Raw genomic sequence first — 19,790 nt, 5'->3', positions numbered from 1 at the left:
TTTAGCCATCTTGAAAGGAAAAAAGAAATCGGGAGAATGCCTAATGACCTCATTTGGGCTGGGGCAGTCACAAACTGCATTCGAGCCACCACAGCTGCTTTGCTAGCCCTTTCGTTCCCACCGCCTGGTGCATCACTGCTTTCGCAGGGCCAGTCATACCGGATGAGTCCTGGTGCCTTCCAGGCCTGCGTGAGCCTCTGCGCGTATAGGATGCCTGCCTTCTCCTCTTCACTGTTGCTTCTCACCTGGTCTGTGGCTTTTTAGGAGCACCTCCTACTATTTCAGGTCCCAAGGGTGTGGAATGGAGGCCTCCCTCCCAGCACAGATGTTCTGGTTTAAACACATGAAAGTGCAGTCAGGAATCAAGAGTAGAACGTGGGCTGGGGAGAAAGTTGCCACCAACACCTATGCAAAAGCTACATCCAAGAGGATGATGGGCCCCTCCTCTCCCTGCCCCTCCTCTGTTCTCCACACTTTGTGTCCTGCACCTGTTTACACGACCCAGCAGTTGACAGCTCTGGGTCACATCGCTAGTCCATTGCAGCCCTCTATAGATTCCCTTTCTTCTTTCTCCCCACTGCACTTGGATTTGTAGGGGAGCTGGAGTAGCAGTGAACTAACTACATATCTAAGCAGGCCTTAATGTCAGAGCAGTGCTATTCTTATTACTACCACAAGTAAGAATAGTTGCCTAGATTTGCCTAGCACCAAGGGAGGTCTGGAATTCAAGAGTCAGACTGCACTGGGCACAAATCTCCTCTACTGGGAACTTGCTGTGTGGCTTTGGGCAGGTCACTCCATCTGTGCGAGCCTTTCTTTCCTAGTCTGTATAATCTGGGTAATAGCACCCCTGAGCGGAAGTGCTGTGCAGTTTCACTGAGCTGATGCGTGGAGAGTACGGCAGCTCAGAGCCAGGCACGTGGAAAGAGCTCTGCGAATGTTACTTATTGAGGGGTAGCAGGTGACTTTGGAGTCAGATGTCTAGGCAGATATAAATGGGCCTTTACTGTCATAGCAAGATTCCTCCTTATCTCCCTCTTGCTTTATTTTCTTCATAGCACTTACATGTCATTTTCTATATTTGTTTACTCTTCTTCGCTAGCATATGAATAGGAGGAGCTTTGTCACTTTTGTTCATTGCTGTAGCCCTGGCCTCTGGAACAAATCCCGACGTATAGTAAGTATGCAATAATGCAGCCAGTGTTTACGGAATCAGTGAGCGTGAACACTCACTATGTGTCCACTGCTGTTCCAGATGCTATTTGTATATTAACCGATATATTCACAATAGTCTTCTGAGGTAGATATGTTATTACCCCTGTTACAGATGAAGGAGTCATGGGAAAATGGAGTTCTTTGTGTCCAGTGTCACTCTGTTAATAAGTAGAAGAACAGGCAGTCTTTCTCAGAACCTGGGCTTGTAGCCACTATGCTGTGTTCTATCTCAGTAGGAGACATCGCCATTATTTTTATTACTGTTACGGTTAGCAGCTTTAAAATAATACCTATAAATGCAGAATTCTTGAACCATCGTCTCTCATCTGCTCCTAATTGTGGAAGAGATAACATTTATTCCCCACCTCATCTGATGGTCGAAGGAAATAACATAATGTTTATTGAGCACATCATCACATGCTAGCACATATAGTAACTCTTACTCCTTACAACAGTCTCACTAAGTTAATGGTACTATACACATTTGACAGATGGGAAAACCAAGCAAAGAGGTAAAATTACATGCCAGGGCCATTCAGCTAAGAAGTATTTGATCTGGGTCTCAAACCTTGGCAGTCTGGCTTCACAGACTCCTCCTAAATGCTTCACTAGACGTCTTTCCTTGCGATTCCAGGAGGAAGAGTTAATTGTTCACAGTTACCCACTCTCTCTGTGGGTGGCAGAGCTGGGATTGGAAGTCAAATCTGCCTCCACCCCCAAACCCATGCTCTCTCCCTGTACATTAGAGCTGAGGCAAGAGTTGCCTCCACCACTCCCTGGATTTGGACTTCCATCCTTCTAGGGCGACAAGGAAGAAGACGAGAGACTTAATCAAGGTTGCTCAGCCGGGAGTGTGGAGCTGTGATCCCTGACCTCAGCCATCTTTCTTTCCATCCCGCCAGGGTGTGTTTCAGGATGATATGCTGGCGTTAGCCCGGCCTCAGTCTGGGACAGTCCTTTGAAAGCAGGTGGCCAGTTGTGTCCCCAGAGAGAACCAGTTACTGCTGGTGGTAGAAGTCCTTCCCAATTGCATGTATGATTTTCTTTGGGCTAAAAGGACACCTGATGTCCTTCTGAGACATTAGTGTCTGTCAGACAGGCCTGTGAGCCAAAGGTGGGTGGGGTTCAAGGAAAGAGGAGAGAGGGAATTGTGTACCTAGAAGCATAGGAAGTCTGGCTGGGCTACACAAACAAAAACATTTCCTTTAGGCCAGCAGCTCCAAGGCATTGGGCACCGCCACCAGCAAACAATAAACAATAAACCGAGGCATGTGTCTGCTGCTGATTGCAGGCTGACGGTCCTACTGTGGGGAAGTCTCCCTGAAGCTCAGCGAAGAGGTTTCTCAGTGGAGCTGTCAGGGATGTGTTTTGAGGGGCTGTTCCTTGCAAGTGCAGCTCCCTTCTCCCTTAGCCTGTCTCCCACAGCCGCAGGAGCAGAACTCGGGCCTCCTGCCCCATTCTTTCCCTCTCTGCTCACCACCCATCCAGTAGCCCAGGCTCTGAGTGAGAGCTAAATCCTTTTAGTCATTCTCCCTCACCAGTCACATCCTGTTATCCCCAAGTCCTGGAGATTCTGTAGTAACAATAAGAATGCAGCCCCCAATATGGAGCTGCTTTAGTGCATAGACATTGGCACAGTGTCAGGCCCTTGCCACTAACGTTTCACTTACTCCTTGCTTCCATCCTTAGTAACACTCTTGCTCCCATTTCGTACATGAGGAAACTGAGTCAGAGAATTTGAGTAGCATGCTCACAGTTCTGACCCTAATAGTGACAGAGCTTGGATTCCAATTTAAGTCTTCCTGGCTTTAAAACATGGCCGTCCTATCTTTTAAAGACTCCTCGAAGTGACCAGAGATCCTTCTGAAGTCGAGTGCTGACATATTATAACAGGTTTTTACTGTAATGGCCAAGCTGAGTGTATAGCTTCCTCTGATATATACCTGGTGAATAGCTTTGTCCGTGTGTCCCATCCTCGCTGAAACGATAGGAAGTATCATTTCAGTCAGTGGGAGTCTCTGCTGTGCGAGTTACCAGTGGGGCATGCCCTCTGCTTATTGTTCACGGGAACATGCTCAAGGAATTTTGCAGGAAGGCCCCCATCCAGGATGTTCCTGGAAGACCTGCCTGGTGGAGTTTGTACAAACAAAGTGTGACCTTGCCAGCTCAGCCAAAACCCCTGCCTTGTGCTAGGAGGCTCTCTGACCCTAGCGGAAAAGGCTGCTATCTTCATCCTTCAGCCAAGAAGCTGCTCCGGGGTGGGTCCTCGTTCCCCATGCGTCTGCCTAGAGGCTCCTGGGCCAGCTTCTGCCAACTTCTGTCTGCACAAAATACAAATCCAATCACATTTCCTCTGCCTCACTCAGATATCGATGGCATCCCATGTTCTTAGGAACAATCTATTAAGACTCCCCCCACACACTTTTTATTGTGGTAAGATACACATAAAAATTTTACCATTTCAACCAGTTTAAGATGTACAGTTCAGTGGCATTAAGTACATTCTCATTGTCGTGCAGCCATTTCCAGAGCTCTTTACATCTTGCAAAACTGAAACTATATCCGTTAACCTCCCATTCCTCGACCCCGCAGGTCCCTCATAATCACTATCTTACTTTCTGTCTCTATGATTTTAACCATTGCAGGTACAGCATATGAGTAGAATCATATAATATTTGTCCTTTTGAGTCTGGCTTCTTTCACTCAGCCTAATGTTTCCAAGGTTCCTCCATGTTGTAGCATGGATTAGAATTTCCTTTTTAGGGCTGAATGCTGTTCCACTGTATGTATGTACCACATTTGTGTGTCTGTTCATCCATTGCTGGATCTGCTAAGACTCAGGATGACACTGATGCTCCTGCATATGTAGGTTTGCCTTTCCCAGCCTCTCCAGCCTCCTCGCTGGGGACAGTCTTTCTCTCTGCGTTCTGTACTGTAGCCACACTGCCTTTTGTCAGTCTCTCACGAGCAGTGCCCACCGTCTTGGAACAGTGCCTCTACACAGGCTATTCCCTCTGGTGGGAACGATCTTCCCTAAGCCCTTCCACTCTTACTCAACTTAACTTAAATATCACTTAGCTTAAATATCTCCCCATTTAGTTCCTGGAGACCTACAAGGAGAGCTTAGTCAGACTCCCTTCCCCTGCTAATTATGTTCATAGAACTCTTTATGTCTTTATTGTGCTTGTTATGACTATGATGTATTGATTAATTGTGTATACGTTTGTTTAATGACTACCTTCCTTGCCAGACTGTAAACTCATGTGTGTTTAATGCCATATCCTTAGTATCTGACAGAGTGACTGGCACATAATAGATGCCTAGTAAATAGCTGTAGAATGAAACTATGAATGAATGAATGAATGAATGAATATTTAAAAAAGGAAATGTCAGGACTATATGCTGGGAGCATTTGGATTTTTAAAACGTGCATCAGATGTTAAATTACTAGTCAGATCTCAAAATGTCATCTTGGTGAAGCATAGTTTGCCCTGTCATTTCTCTGTTGACAGAATCTTTCATGAATAAATTCTTCATGATTCGAAGATGCCTCAGTGGTTGCCAAAACATAAATAACAATCGCAACAAAGGCAGCTTATATTTTCTGATTGCTTATTCTCTACTAAGCTTTGTTCTGTATACTTTCCATGTATTATCTCATCTAATTCTCATAATAACTCTGAAAGGTAGATGCTATTTTTTGCTTGTTTTCAGTTTCTATTTCCAGATGAGAAGATCAAAACTCAGAGAGTTTAATATAGCTTGCTTAAGGTCACTCAGCCAGTAAGCGGTGGCCCAGAAGTGGAGGGCAGTCAAGGTGGGGCTCAGCCTCACAGGCCTGAGGCAGAGTGCCACCCCCACCCTTGTGACCTTTCTCTCCTTGACTGGAGTAGCTCTCTTTTTATCTGTTTCATAAATGAGGCTCCTGCCTTGGTTTCATTTGAAGCCAAAGTTTCGTGGCTAAAGAAGAATTTGAAAGCTCCAGGCCTGCAGCACAAATTGACCCTGATGCACCCTTTTAAGCCTCAGACCCTCCTGCCGTTATATTTCTCACTGTGCTTATGCCTGAAATGCCCTCTCCATTCTTCTGCAGCTGACAAATTACTCTGCATCCCTTAGATATTGTCTAGCTCTCACGGTGGGTGTATTGTACTTTCCACATGCGCCTTTCACAGGCTTGTCTCTCTGTCCTAGCAGCAGTCATATTCTTTCTAAGTAGTGGTTGACAAGTTTGTCTCCACCACTGGACTGAGCCTCTAGAGAAGTTGGACCAGGACTGCCTCCTCTCTGGAGCTCCTTGGCCTGGCCTAGAATCTGGCATGGAACACAGGGGCCTCAGCCAGTGCTTGATGTACAAACAAATGCATGCCAAGTGCAGAGCGGGTGCTCAAAACCAACTGGCTGAGTCCGGAAGCCTGGAATACAAAGTGGCATGTACTCAGAACCCCATGAATGAGAGAGAGAGATGATCGGATGTATTAATCACTGGTTTGGAAAGGAATTAAAATATTTCCATAATATACTATGTTTCTTTTCTAAAACAGATGTGCCTATGTTTCATGAGAAGGTAATTAAGAGTGTTTGATTAAAAGATTCGTAAACACTATCATTTATTCATGGCTACTCTATGCTGCTGTCTTTATTGGTACCTTACAGAAGTTCTGTCTGCTTCTCCAAATCACCCTGTGAGGTGTTTTTATTATCTTCATTTTAGAGATGAGAAAACTGAGGCTCAGAGAGAATTAAGTAACTTGCCCAAGGACAGTCAGCTCCTGAGTAATAGATACGGGAATGAGTCAGGGCTGTCTGACTTCAAAACCAGTCCCTTGCCATCACCCTAACTGCTTCTGAGCTTGGATTTTAGATACCTTTCAGCTCAACACCCCAAACTCCGCCCTTCCTGTGCCAGGCATCCCCTCCCCTTCCTCCCTTCTCCGTTCCCCGCAGCCCCCCACCCCCACACTGTATTCCCTTCTCCATTTCCTTAGATTATTGCCTCTGTCTTTGCATCCTGAAACTGAAATATTTTTGTCAATGTCAATAATTGGATACTATTATGTATGGAAACTATCTGGTATTAATAGTGTAGTAACATCTCATTTACATTAATAAATACAAAATATACTTTATTAAGGCCAATTTATATATAGTGATTTTTTTCTTTATAAAGCCTTTTACTCTTAGGATTTTTTGAGCCCCGATTTGTATTTTTTTTAATCTATGGCTTTTTCTTCATGTAAAATATAAATAAAACATTGTGAAAAGGAAGTTGATTAGATAAAAATTTTTTATTAAAGATTATCTAAACAGTAGGATACCTATTTCAAATTATATATGAAATGTAAGATTTCATTATATATGAAATACTTCTTGTTAGAGAAGTTTAAGAGGTTTCTTACAGACTTAGATGCATTTATTTTCTGCCCCTCCTAGTATTTCAGCAGGATTAAGTTTTTTGAATCAGTGGATCAAATTTTAATTTTCCTGTTCCTTCCTTATACTGACATATGCTTTGGCAGAACAAAAAAGAGACCTAAACATGTCAGCGTGATTTTCGTTCAATGAATTAAAAACCATAAAAGTAACAAGATCTGATCCAAATCCCTAAACTCCTGACATGGTGGTTTTGTCCTTTTCAGTCCCAAGATTCAAATTACTGACTTTGAAAAGCTTTCTGCCTGGAAGCAGAAGTAACGGCAGCAGTGCATAATTTATCTGAAATAGATTACAAGGGGTAGGCAGCACTGAGTAGTGGAAAGAATACAGGCCAGAAAGCTCTGGATTCGAATCCCAGTTCTCCCACTCAAGCCCATGGGCAAGTTGTGTAACATCTGTGCACCTCAGTTTCCCCATGGCAGAATGGAGGTATGAGAATCTAGTTTGATGACCTGTTGTGAGGATCGGAAAGATAATATACTTGAAGTACTCACCTGGCATAGAGGGGCTTAATAATGGCAATAATCAGTATCAATTAGCTGAATCTAGGAGAACTTATTTATAACACAGCTGTCCACTTTGTTTTCAGAGCTTATCCTCTCAGAAATATAAAAATTTTTTCTCATCCAATCAGGGAAAAAAATATCAGGTAGATGCCACTAAATCTTTAACAGCTGCTCACCACTGTTTCACTTGGAACGTCTACCCAGACATTGGGGTTGTCCTTGCTAAGCAAGAACCCCATTGGTTGAATGTCAGGAACCATATGCCAAGGGTGTCCATGTCGGGACCCCAGGAGCAGAGGAATTTTGTTAGACTGAGACCATTGGCTTCTGAAACAGGCCAGTCTAGGTTTGACTTCATGTAAGATACCAAACTTCTTTGGACCTCATTTCTCAACCTGGAAAATGGAGTTTATGATCTTACAAGACCCTCCATGACATGGCTTTCCAGCATCTTTTCTTGCTGCTCTCTTCATTATCTGCGCTCCAGTCAATTTTTCAATTGAAACATAGTCTCTTTGCAGCTCAAAGCTTTTTTACATGCTCTTTTTCCCTCCTGGAAGTCTTTCCTTGCCATGCCAGGACTGGCAACTTGCATTCATTCTTCAGATCCTAGTGTGATGTGTTAGTCAGGATAGGATGGGCTGTGCTGTAGTAACAAACAATCCCCAAATCTCCATGGCTTATAACAACAGAAATTTATTCCTTACTCATGCTGCATGACGAGTGCTGTTTATCATAGTCACTCTGGGATCCCAACTGATGGACGCTCCACTTATTCTGTGGCCAATGGAAACAGATGTATGGCACACACTGGCTCTTAAAGCTTTTGCCCTAGAGTGACACCTGTCATTTCTGCTCACATTTCGTTGTCCAAAGCAAGTCGTACAGCCACACAGAACTTTACAGAAGATGGGGAAATGCATTTCTATGGGAAGAAATAAGAACCAGAATACTAGTGAGCAGACCTAATGACTGCCACATTTAGGTGTTCTTTCTCTGAGAAGGTCTTTCCTTATGGCCCCTACCCAAACTCGGGCAGCTCCTGATGAGTTAGCCGAGCTGCTTTCGTGTTCTTATGATACCTTCTGCTTCCCCACTTCCCTTACCACAGCACTTCTCATGCTCTGCTGTAAATTTCTCTTCTCTCCCTCCCTAATTAAGCCCCTTAAGAGCAGCACAAAGGTCTGTCCTGTTCACCATAGCGCCCTCGTGCCCAACACCAATTTTGACAGGTTGTAGGCACTCAATGTGCACATGATGAAAAAATGAAGGCAGGACAAACACGGGCTACTCAGCTGGGTGGTTGTGATGATTAAATGTAAAACAGGAATAACAATAACTGCCTCATACAGTTGTCGTAAGGATCGGCATGTAAAGTGCCTCTCCTTGTGGTTTATAGTAGGCCCTCAGTGTGCTCGCTGTTGTTATTACTATTACGATGTTAATAGTAAATATCACTGACACTCATCAAGCATTTATAACATGCCAGACACTCTCATGGATACTTACTGGAAGGTAACTGGTACTGTGGTTTTCACATGTTATGTTGGGGCTGTAATAATAGTTAAGATTCTGAAGGTTGCTACTTGTTTGGGGCGATTAAGAGTTAGCTTTTGCATCGTCACTCATTTGCATTGCTTTCTTCAGTGGGAGAGAAGGGGCTGGCATCCTAGCTAATTATCACTTCCTTTTGTTGAGCACTAAAATGTGCCAGGGTCTGAGCTAAATGACTTGCATGCATCATGTCATGTGATCTTCACACCACCGCCTGAGACAGGTACCAACAACCCCTGTTGTAAAGATGAGAACTCTGGGGAGAGCAGATTAGTTCTGCTTGCCCTAAGCGGCATGGCCAGGAATTGACCCCAGGTCCGCCTAGACTTCCCGGCTCATGCTTTTAAGCAGTGCCCTTACTAGCTCTCCTCAGCCACCTCGCCAGGAACTTTACTTGGCCCTGAGCTCACCCAGGGGCATGTGTTAGGGATGCAGACATCACCCCCTGACAGAGTGTAAGGTTACAAAACACTGAGCTAGTGGACAGTGTGATGCTAAATCCTTGGCTAGCAGTTAATGTATAGGACAATTTTGTTGAACGTTCTTTCGTTTTGTTTGTTTGTTTGTTTGTTTGTTTTATCAGAGTAACCAGGGAGCACAGGGAAATGCTGGTGAAACTGGCCAAACAGAACACCAACAAAGCCAAAGACTCTTTACGGAAGGTCCGTACCAGCGCAATGAATAAGCTGAAGAAGTCAAAGGACAAGGCCTCGGAGGACATCATTCGGCTCATAGAAAAACAGGTACTGTCCCCAACAGATGTAGCATTCACGTATCTCACCCGGGGATTCACTCATTCATGTCTGAAGGGAGGAAAATAAAAACACAGTACCCCTGGTCAGCATTTCATTGACTGGGTCTGTCCTGGGCCTCACCCTGGTCTGGACCCTGGGCACGTGGAGGAGGTATGTGGCGGGTCTCTGTGCCAAGCATTACTTCATTTGTCCTCGTCACTGCAAGCCATGCAGTGTACATAGTTCGGAAACTAATGGTCATAGAAGCTAAATAACTTGCCCAAAGTCACACTGCTCGTAAATGGTAGAAGTGGGATCCACACACAGGCAGAGTGATCAGAGCCTATATGCTAACGCTCTCCTGTCTGTGGCTGGTTGTCTGGGTGCTGAGAGGTGAGGACGTAACAGCGCTCTTAATGTGCTGGGTAGTGGCACCTAAACAAGTCTTAAAGGAGCTGCCGGTGAGACGAAGGGGAAAGGCAGAGCAGCACGTACGGAGGTATGGTGACGGAGAGAACGTTACAATGAGATAATCGTGCACCTAGGCAGAGACTGCGGAATGGATGGAGAAGAGAGAGTGGCCAGCCAGGTTCATCGAAGGTCTTGTGTAGCAGATCGAGGAGTTTGGACTTTAACAGGTCCAGCGAGTCCCATGTTGGCTATGCATCTTTATCAATCAGCTTTGGCCACAATAATGCTACATAACAAATAACCTCAAAATTCAGTGATTTACAATATCAAGCATTATTTCTTATTCTCATATCTGTGGGTCAGCTGGGATATATCTGTTCTGTGTTGGTCTCAGTGGGCTTGGCTCCATATCTTTGGTTGGGTTTAAGTCTGCTTTATATAGTTCTACTTACTACCATTAAATTGTTTTTTTCAAAATGAAAAAATCTTCTAGAGTCAACAAGCTTCCCAGGGCATCTTTTCATGGCAACAGTAGACGCCAAGAGCGTAACCCCAACCACTCAAGTACATTTTAAGCACTTGTTCCTGTCACATCCCATTGGCCAAGCAAATCACATGGGCCAAACCAGTCATCACTTGGGCAGGGAAGTATTTATATTCATGCAGGTCTGGGGGAGGGAGTGAATATTTATGGAACAACAATCTAATCTGCCACAGCATTATAACCACGTGAGGAGCTTATTAAAATGCAAGTATCTGAGGCCCCACTCCCAGAGATTGAGTCGGTGAGTCTGAAGTGGGGCCTAGGGATCTGCATTTTTAGAGTAAGTATGTCGAAAGATTTTTTCCCAGACAGTGAAGAGATCACATCTGTGTTTATGAAAAATGACAATGTGGCTGGGTAGAAAACATATTAGGGGTCTAAACTGGAGGCAGGGAGGCCAGGGAGGCTGTTTTAGAAATCCAGCTAGGAAATGATGATGGCCCAGACCTCAAAGGTACAAGTAGAATTGAGATAGGGAGATGAATTTACCAGTATTGAGGAGATAGAATTTATATCGTTTAGTGTACTATAAATATAAAAGGCTTAGCCAAAGCCACCTTGTCCACAATAAAAGCAGTATTTTAGGAAGATTGAACAGGAGCATGAGCAGGATGGGGAGTAAAGAGGTAAGAAGCAGAAGGCGAGGACAGCCATTAGGGGCACACCTGAGGAGGCCATAAATTGACTAACCGCTCCCCTTCTCCTGGACTGGCAGGTAGAATGTTAGTCATAGGCCAGGACAAAAAAATCACCCAGGGGAGAATTTTAGATGGATTCCTGGGCTCCCCTCCTGCGTACTCTGATTCAGTAGGTCTGCCCAGGAATGTATGTTTTTAAAAAGTTGCATAGATAATTCTGCAAAAGCAGATACGGAAAGTAAAAGCCTTCCGGTGTGCCCCTAGAAGGGCACCAGTTAGGAAGGGGCTGTTCCGCACTTGATGTCCTGTGACCTTGGGGAGGTTACTTGACTCCTCCCAAGTCTGTTTCTCCCTTGAAGGGTTGCCCTGGAGCTGCCAGCAGCACCATTAGAGTGTCTGCCATCTAGACCCTCAGAGCTCCCTTCTCGCCATCTTTGTGCTCTCTTCTCTTCCTGCATCAGCTAAAAGGGGTTCAGAGAGTAGGCTGGCCTTTTCTGAGCCCTGATCAGGCCTCGGAAGAGTCCAGGCCTAGGCCCCAGCTGTGCCAGCTCTTGTCCATCTCCCAGGGGTTCCGTCTCTGTAGCTGACCTCGGCCTCTTCCCTGCTTCCTGGTGTAAGCCTGTGGAAGAGCTGCCAGGCACTGCTCACTCAGCAAGTCTGGGCATCTGCCTCAGGGACCAGAGCCCACACTCCTTGAAAAAGGAAGAATGATCAGATAACCAGTTCTCTTGATAAAATCCGCTTGACAAAGACTGTGCTGGAAGCCTTCACTCAGTAGCTTCTTATTCACTGCTTATTACTATTAAATTATTTTTTTCAAAATGAAAATAACTGTATTCTTTTTTTTCTGATATGAAACTGATCTGTGTTTAGTATAAATTTTTTTTAATTAAGAAGTAACTGAAATTTCATTACCCAGAGATGCCATCATTAACATTCATGTTATCTCTGAAAGCATATGTATAGTATTACAAGAAAAAACTATATGCTATATAGTTCATGATACATCCAGTGCAACAGTCTTTGTTATTTAAGATATTATCATTTAAATATTAGTTACCATGATTGATAATAACTTAATTTACTGTCATGGTTTAAAGTTTGAGTAAGAAAATATTCAGGAGACAGCCTTGTGCACACTTTATTTTGTTCTTTTTTTCTGACGCAAGGCACGGATCTGGAGTTTTTAGTGTGTGTTTTGTTTAAATAAATAAGGCAGGAGTTGATTGTTGCTTTATTAAGCAGTTTTTAAAAATTTATGTGATTCCTTTGTTCCTGATTATCAAAGTATCATATGCCCATTGTAGAAAATGTAGAGTTCAGAAGACTGTTTTTAAAAATGAGGGAAAATTCACCATAATCCCACATGCAGAAGCAACTGCTCTTAACATTTTTGGGATATTTATTCTTTCCCCCCTTTAAAAAAAAAACTACATGGTTTTTAACATGATCTAAGAACATGTACGTACGATTTTGTATCCAGCTTTTTATTTTCTGTTCAGCATTAAAACCATTAGCATTTTCGTGTGTCTTAAAAAATTCTTTGTAAACAATCATTTCCAACAGTTGTAAAATAGTCCGTCTTGTGGTTATACCATAGTTCACTTTCATAAATCCTCTCATTGGATATTTAGTTTGTTTAAAGTTTTTTGTTATTATAAGTAAGGTTGCAGTGAATATTTTTATACACATGTCTTTGTTGAGATGATTTCCTTAGGATGCAGTCCCGAGTGCGGAATTATAGCACAAAGGGAACACATATTTTTTAGGTTCTTGGAACGAACTGTCTAAATTACTCCCAGAGTCTTTAGAATATGTATGTTTTTAAATTTTTTTTTTGCCTTTTCTAATCTTTGCCTGATATTTGAACATAGAATTTTTAATGTGAGCTTAAAATCTTGCTTATGTTAGAAATATTGCTTTTACTTCCATGCTCCACAAGAAAGATTAAGCTATTCTTTATATAAATCCATACAGTTTCTCTAGAGGATAGTATGGCTGTGTATACCAAAGTCCATACATTTCTGATTCAGTGAATTGGGAATTTATCCAAAATAAATTGTCAGGAATCTTATCTGCAGAGTATCTGTTGATGTATTATGTATAATAGTAGAAAACTGGAAACTGTCTAAATTTGTGACAGTGAGAAAATAAGTTCTTTTATATCCGTTTACTGGAATCTATATGTATAGACAGTTATAACAGTATTTCACAGACATGGGAAATTTTTTATGGAATTTATATTTTAAAGGTAGATTACATAATAGTATTATAATATTTCATTTCTATAGAGAAGAATGCCATACACATAAAAAGGTTGGCAGCTTATCCACGTCAAAATGTTCATGGTGGTCATTTAAGATAATGGGATTATGAACAATTTAAATTTGTGAGATTTTCTTAGTGAAAAAAATTTTTTCCTAAAGTCTTTTGGGAGGTCAGATTTTTTTAAAACTATTATAAAAATGTTTCATTTTTGGTGTATAAGAAGAAAGAGATTCTGTTGTAGGTTCTAGCAACACATCTGACCCCCAAACCCTCTTCCTCCCAACTTCCCAAATGCCTGCCCAGGCCAGCTCTTCTGAAGAAGGACCAGGGTCTCCCCACTCAGGACTCTGACATCTGTCAGCCTGCTGTTTCACCTTCGCTTTAGTTTGCTATAAATGAGCCTGCTGAACATTAAAGCACTTGGCAGAAACCACCAGTAAATCTGGCCAAGATCCTTTCACTGCTGCCTGTTTCTCAGAAACCGAACTGCTCTGAAATGAAGCTGGGTGCTGGTGGGGCTGAAGGAGGCGAAGGCTCCCAGCAGCCTGGGCAGGCAGGCGGGCAGGCAGGCTGGACTGAGCAGCAGGAGCGCCCAGTGGCGTTGTGGGTGTTCTGCGTCAGACCTCGGAAGGGATGCCTTGCTACCCGGGCCTGCCCGAGGGGTGTTCTCCTGCCATCTCCCTTTCCTCTGTCTGCCTTTTATTTCCCTGAACTTGTAAGGAGCAAATGTGATGATGATGATGATCACGACCACCATGACGACCACGACAATAATGCTGATGACGGTGTTATCACCTTTATGAGGAAAAGGGCTCTTGCTTTGGAATCAGACTGGCCTGAGTTCAAATTCTAGCTGTTTCATTTGTCATCTGTTAAGTTCAGTAAAGGGCTTCACCTTTCTGGGCCTCTGTTTCCTCACTGTAAAGTAGTAGCAGTAATGCCTGTCGCACAGGATTGGTTAGAGGACCAAATGACACAACTTGCTTAAAAGTGGCCGGTATGGTTACTGGTCCTCAGTAGTTGTTGCCTAGTTGTCCATCCCACTTCTCTCTCCCCGCCTTGTGACTTTGAATATGGGATTGGGATTGACTGTTTTAATGAGCCCAACAACCTCCTCACTGGAAGGGGAAAGGACTAGGCCAGGTGCTGCAGACTCCCCAGAGGGGAGTAGTGGCACCAGACTGGCAACTGGGGTGGGTGAGTTCTTGACCCAGTCACACCACTGACTTTTTATGTGATCTCGAGCAGCTTGGTTAACATTTAATGCCTTGGTTTACTCCTCTGAAAATGGGTGTAATACCTATCCCACCCATCTATAGATGTTACCTGAGATTGTTGGATTGGAATGAAGTAACAGGATAAAACACTTTTGCATAGTATGAACTACTGTGTAACTGTCGGGTGAAATAATTAGGATTCATAATATATTAAAGGGAGATGATAATAGTATTTCATGTTTTGAGGATTATGTGAAATAATGCAGGTAAAGTTTTTAGCCCAGTGCCTGGAAGGTAATAAGTGTGAGATGTTGTTGATGTCCTTGTCATTGTTGTTAATCATCATCATTTTAAGAAGTCCGATAAAGATGGAAAAAGTGAACTTTCAGGCAGACTGTCTCCAAGGGCACTTTGTGCCTGTAGTATGGTAAAAAGTAAATATTTTCATTAATTGATTTGAAAAGAAGTCAGGAAGTGATATAAAAATCAGAGAAACACAAACAGTATTTGCAGTGCAAATAACCAATTTAAAATATGCTTGCATATTTATGGCTTTGTTTAACCCTACCAACTACTCTCTGAGGAAGGGACTAGCATTACTATTTGTTAGACAAGGGGACTGACTTACGTGGGGATGTGACTTGCACTTTGTCACAGCACTGAGAAGAATTTACAGAAACCACATTATCAGATTGTTAGCCTAGATGTGCTCTTCCTCCCCCAAGTCCCCGTCCCTGACACCAAACCCGTTTTCCAGGAGGCTTGCTGCCTTGGTTCCTGTCAGTCCCAGGGGTGCCGGAATGCTTAGGGGTGCCAGAATGCTTCTCAGGTGGGGGCAAAAGAAGCATATCAAGGGTTTGCTGCTGGCAGAGTGAGGAGGGACCAAGCAGCCACTCTGAGCCCAGTCGCTCTTCCAGAGTGCCCAGCAGCCCCAGGAACTTTGCTTTTCCAGCTAAAAAAATGCGCAGCTGTTGCTATGGCGAGAGTCTGGCTGTCTCCGTGCCTGGGACCAATTGCTCCAAATCCTTTTTAGTTTCTGCCCTTTCCAGTGCATTTATTTCGCAGTTCCTGGCCAAGACCTGTGGTCTGCAAATAAAGATGTCAGGCAGCCGCTGTGCTGCTGAACACAGGCCCTGGGCTCCACGCTGCCCCCTTCAAAGCTTCCTGCCTGAGTCTCTGCCGAAGGTCCCTGTCAGACGTGGGAGGAAGTCCGCAACACTTACTAAGTGTCCTGTGTTTTTCATTCTCAGAGGAAGTATTTGTTTATTTCAGAAAATTTGGAAAATATAGAAAAGCATAGGAAACATTAATAATTATTCATTTAGTATTTCCTGAGCACTTACTATGTACTAGGTCTTCTGTTGTATGTGACAGATAGTGACATAAGTAATATATTAGCTATCTTTCCATCACTGAAAGATAATCACTGTTAATAATTTGACAGGTTTCCTCCTAATTTTAAAAAATACGCATTTTTTAAATCATATTTGAGATCATTTCTGCTACGTATACACAATTTTGTATCCTGCTTTTTCTTTAATTCAGGGATAATATGAACATGTTTCCATGATATTATAAATAATATCTTGAAACATTATTTCTTTTTTTCTGATTACAAAAGCAACCCATGCTTATTATAAAACATTCAAACATTCAAACGTTTCAGAAATATATACTGGAATGTTATTCATATTTATACCCTCTCCATAACAAATGGATAATCTTACCCATTTTTAATGGCTGTCTGTATTCATCTACTTCCCTGTTCTAGCACTTTAGATTTTCTGATTTTTCATTATTAAAAATAAAGCTTAGATAAATACCTTTGTATATAGAACTTAAAATTTTTTCAGATTCCATTCATGTGGTAATTTCCCAGTTGAGAGATTTGGGGGTTAAAAAAAACGGTATGAACATTTGCATCAATTTGAATCCCTATTGATGATATGTGACCTTATCCATTTCACCATAGCTTCCTGGCATTGAATATTATAATTAAAAACCACGACATCAAATTTTGTTAACTATGATGACTGAATTATATCTTGTTTTAATTTCCATTTCTTCAGTGTCTATTGAATTTTCCATGTTTGTTAACCAGATGTACTTCATCTTTTTTCAAGACTTCTTTTTTTCTGCCTAACAATTGGGATCTGAATAGTCTTCTTATCAATTAGTATGACGGCTTTATCTAGCAGAGGCATAGGAGATACTAGAGGTTCGTTAAGGGACAGATGAAACTGGCTTCTCTGTATCCTATAATAATAGTTAAGAATTTGGGGCTGTGGAATCAGACTAACCAGATTAAATTTTGTCATTGCTACTTTCTAGTTGTGTATCCTGAATGAGAAATCGAATTGCCTCACTTTCTTCATCTTTGAAATGGAAATAATAAGAATATCTATCTCATAGGTTGCTGTTAGGAATGAAATAAGAGAACGATTATAAAGTTCTTAGTACAGTGCCTGTCTGGGACTCAGAGAAAGTGGTGAGCACTTGTCACCATTATGATTTCCCAGATAACCTTTCCATTGTTCTGGAATGTTTCTCCTCCACCCTTTCCCAGCCCCGGTTATCAGGCTGTCTCATTTCGTGTTTCTGCAGATCAGCCAAATGGCCGACGACACAGTTGCAGAGCTGGACAGGCATCTGGCAGTGAAGACTAAGGAACTCCTTGGATGAAAGTCCACTGGGGCCAGCAGTACCTCAGAGCCCAGTTTCTAGTGCATCCCCTGGGTGGCAAATTGGCGTCTCTCCACCCTATCCACACAGAAGGCCGTCACTGTACTTGTCAGTCCTTGTGAGGCCCAGCCTTCCAGTGGGACACCCAGATTTGTTCATTCTCTTCCTCTCTTCCCCTGTCCCCCCAGTCTGCTCTAGGTCTTCTGGTATGGGCAGCCCTCGGAGAATATCTGTTGCTGACAGAGGGCTTGTACTTAGGGAATTTGCCGTAACTGTGACGTTGCCAAATGCCTAGGACCACTGCAGGCTTAGCCCCGACGGCTCCTCATGTCGGGAGCCTCCTTTTCAAACATTTAGTAGGGCCCTGGCCCCAACTTTAAACTTCGCTTGGGCTGATGTGGACCTTCGCCTGTGACTGGATAACTTCGCTAGAGGCCCATTTTTACCAGTCAATAAAATCAAAATGAATTAGAAAGAATAATAACCATAAGAAAAACAGTAGAGTCAGTCTGGATTAATGCCCTCTGAGGACCTGTGGGTAAAGCATCCAGAACGGACTTTTGACTCTGAGTCATCTTCACACACTTTCTCCTTTACCTGGACCAGTCCTCACCTGGCAGTTCTGATCATCCTTCACCTCTCAGCTGAGACAGCAGTTCCTCCGGGAAGTCTTCCTTCTCCCCGCAACTGAGGACCCCTATTATTGGCTCCCATAGCACCGTCTACTGTTTCTATCTGAACCTTAATTATTCTTTTTGGTAATTGTCTGTATATTCAGTAGCCTCAGAATTCGGCATAATGCCTGGAACATAGTAGGCATTCAAATGTGTCGTGAATGAATTATGCATAGTGGCTACTCAACAAATGCTGGCTTTTCCTTTCCTTCTAGTCTTAATACTGTCATTTTCTGCTTTTGCCTCTGTCCTCAACATTTACTTGGTTATGGGAGACTCTTCCTCCAGGGTCTGCCTATTATTGGTTTGCTGTGGCTCATTTTTTGAGTACTGGGTCAAATTATTAGTACAATAATAATTCTTTTATTTGTTCATTGGTTCCTTATTAGTTCATTCATTCATTTGTAATATAGCCAACATGAACTAGATAAAATTCTAGACAATATTTTTGATCTTCACAATAAACTTGCAAGATGTATATTATCTCCATTTTACAAATAGGAAAACCGAGACTTGACAATATTAGATAATTTGCCCAAAGCAACAAAGCTAATAAGAGAGTTTTATTATTCATTGTCTCATTTTACAGAGAGGGAAGAGCTCAGAGAGGTGAGGTCTCTTGCCCAGGGTTATATAGCTAGCACGTAGCAGAGCTAGGATTCAGATTGAGGCCTGATCTAAAGCATGTGTTCTACCCACTACATCCTGGTCACTTCATAAACATTTAGTGAGCACCAAGTGTGTGATGGGTACTGTGATACACGCTGGGAATACAAACGGGGGTAAGACATGACCCCTGTCTTTGAGGGGGGTGTGATGCACTGCACTAAGTTGCTATTTATGTCTCGAGTGAAAGGGAGGAAGTTCGCTCCGGTTCTGTCAAATGTCTGTCTGCAGAATGGCACTTACCTTGGCAGCAGCAGGCCTGGCCGCGTTCCTTTGAAGCAGCATCCAGCTTCTCTTTGCTGTTTGACCCCTCAGAGGCTCTGTCCCATGCTAGAGGTAATAAGGGGTGCACTTTTCCCTCCGCTTGGACTGGTGGAGTGTGCTGCACGACAGCTAGTGGACACTCACGGTCAGAATTAGGTCGGAGATGAAAGAAGCGGACAGCCTCCTGCCCCGCTTACCTGTCTTTCTTGGTCAGACGCCATTCACCGGCCCTGAGTGGTCATCACATGACTGGAGGTCAGCTTAACGAAGAACAGGGATGGAAAGAGCAGTCAAGGAGCCTCTTTTGGGGTAAGCCACATGGCGAGGGCTTTGCAACAGTCTTTCCCGAGTGGCCGAAATCCCCCACTCACTGCAAATGTGCTTCTCAAAGATGCAGGATTTTTTAATAAACAGAGGAAATGATAAATTATGTTGTAACTCCACTCCAAAGGCATTTGGTTCTTAACAGCCAAATCCTCTGTAGTCTTTAAATAAACAAAAACTTATTTGGTGAACAGACGGGGGGGAAATTGAAAGATTTTCTGTACTTGGGTTCCACATGTCAACAATTTCTCTCCTGTGTGTATGTTGGCCAAAGCCGTATATCATGATAAATGAATAAAGGAAAACCTCGGGCCCAGGGCAGTCAGACAGCTCAGCAAATGGCTTTCATCTGATTGCTCTATTTCAGCTGACATTTATCAAAGTTTCTCCATTACTCTGTGTGTCACGGCTTCGGTGGTGGCAGGGATGAGAGTATGACTACCTGTTTGGATGTGCTGAGTAATGAGTAATGCCGAAACTCATTTTCCCTCTCTCTCTCCTTCAGTCTCTCTCTCTTTCAGAAAGGAAAGCCGGGTGTGGAAATTCTCACACCTCCTCAGTTCAGTTCAACAGCTTTCAAAGTCCCATGAAAAACACAGGCCAAAGAGAATTCAAGAACTTGTTTTCTGTTTGTTGTTTTCTTTCTTCCATGGGTGC

At 43.0% G+C, this 19,790-nt stretch overlaps 1 protein-coding gene across 7 annotated transcripts in view; it reads left to right on the top strand.

The window, feature by feature from the left end:
• The window catches only part of MRRF (mitochondrial ribosome recycling factor), a 48,625-nt gene extending 29,121 nt beyond the window's left edge, over positions 1-19,504 (top strand). For 4 of the 7 annotated variants that reach the window (XM_039866678.1, XM_039866684.1, XM_039866683.1 and 1 more), the window contains 2 exons: positions 9,295-9,454; positions 17,128-19,504. In XM_039866678.1, the coding sequence (XP_039722612.1) occupies positions 9,295-9,454; positions 17,128-17,205 (238 nt within the window). In that variant the 3' untranslated portion in view covers positions 17,206-19,504. The remainder of the gene's footprint in view (positions 1-9,294; positions 9,455-17,127) is intronic. The other 3 variants (XM_039866681.1, XM_039866682.1, XM_039866679.1) reach the window with 2 other exon arrangements.
• Positions 19,505-19,790: the final 286 nt, after the last annotated feature.

The sequence above is a fragment of the Pteropus medius genome, unplaced genomic scaffold (assembly GCF_902729225.1).
Source record: "Pteropus medius unplaced genomic scaffold, Ma_sr-lr_union100, whole genome shotgun sequence".
NCBI lineage: Eukaryota > Metazoa > Chordata > Mammalia > Chiroptera > Pteropodidae > Pteropus > Pteropus medius.
Note: the sequence above shows the minus strand (reverse complement) of the source record. Positions and strands in the feature narration are given on the sequence as shown.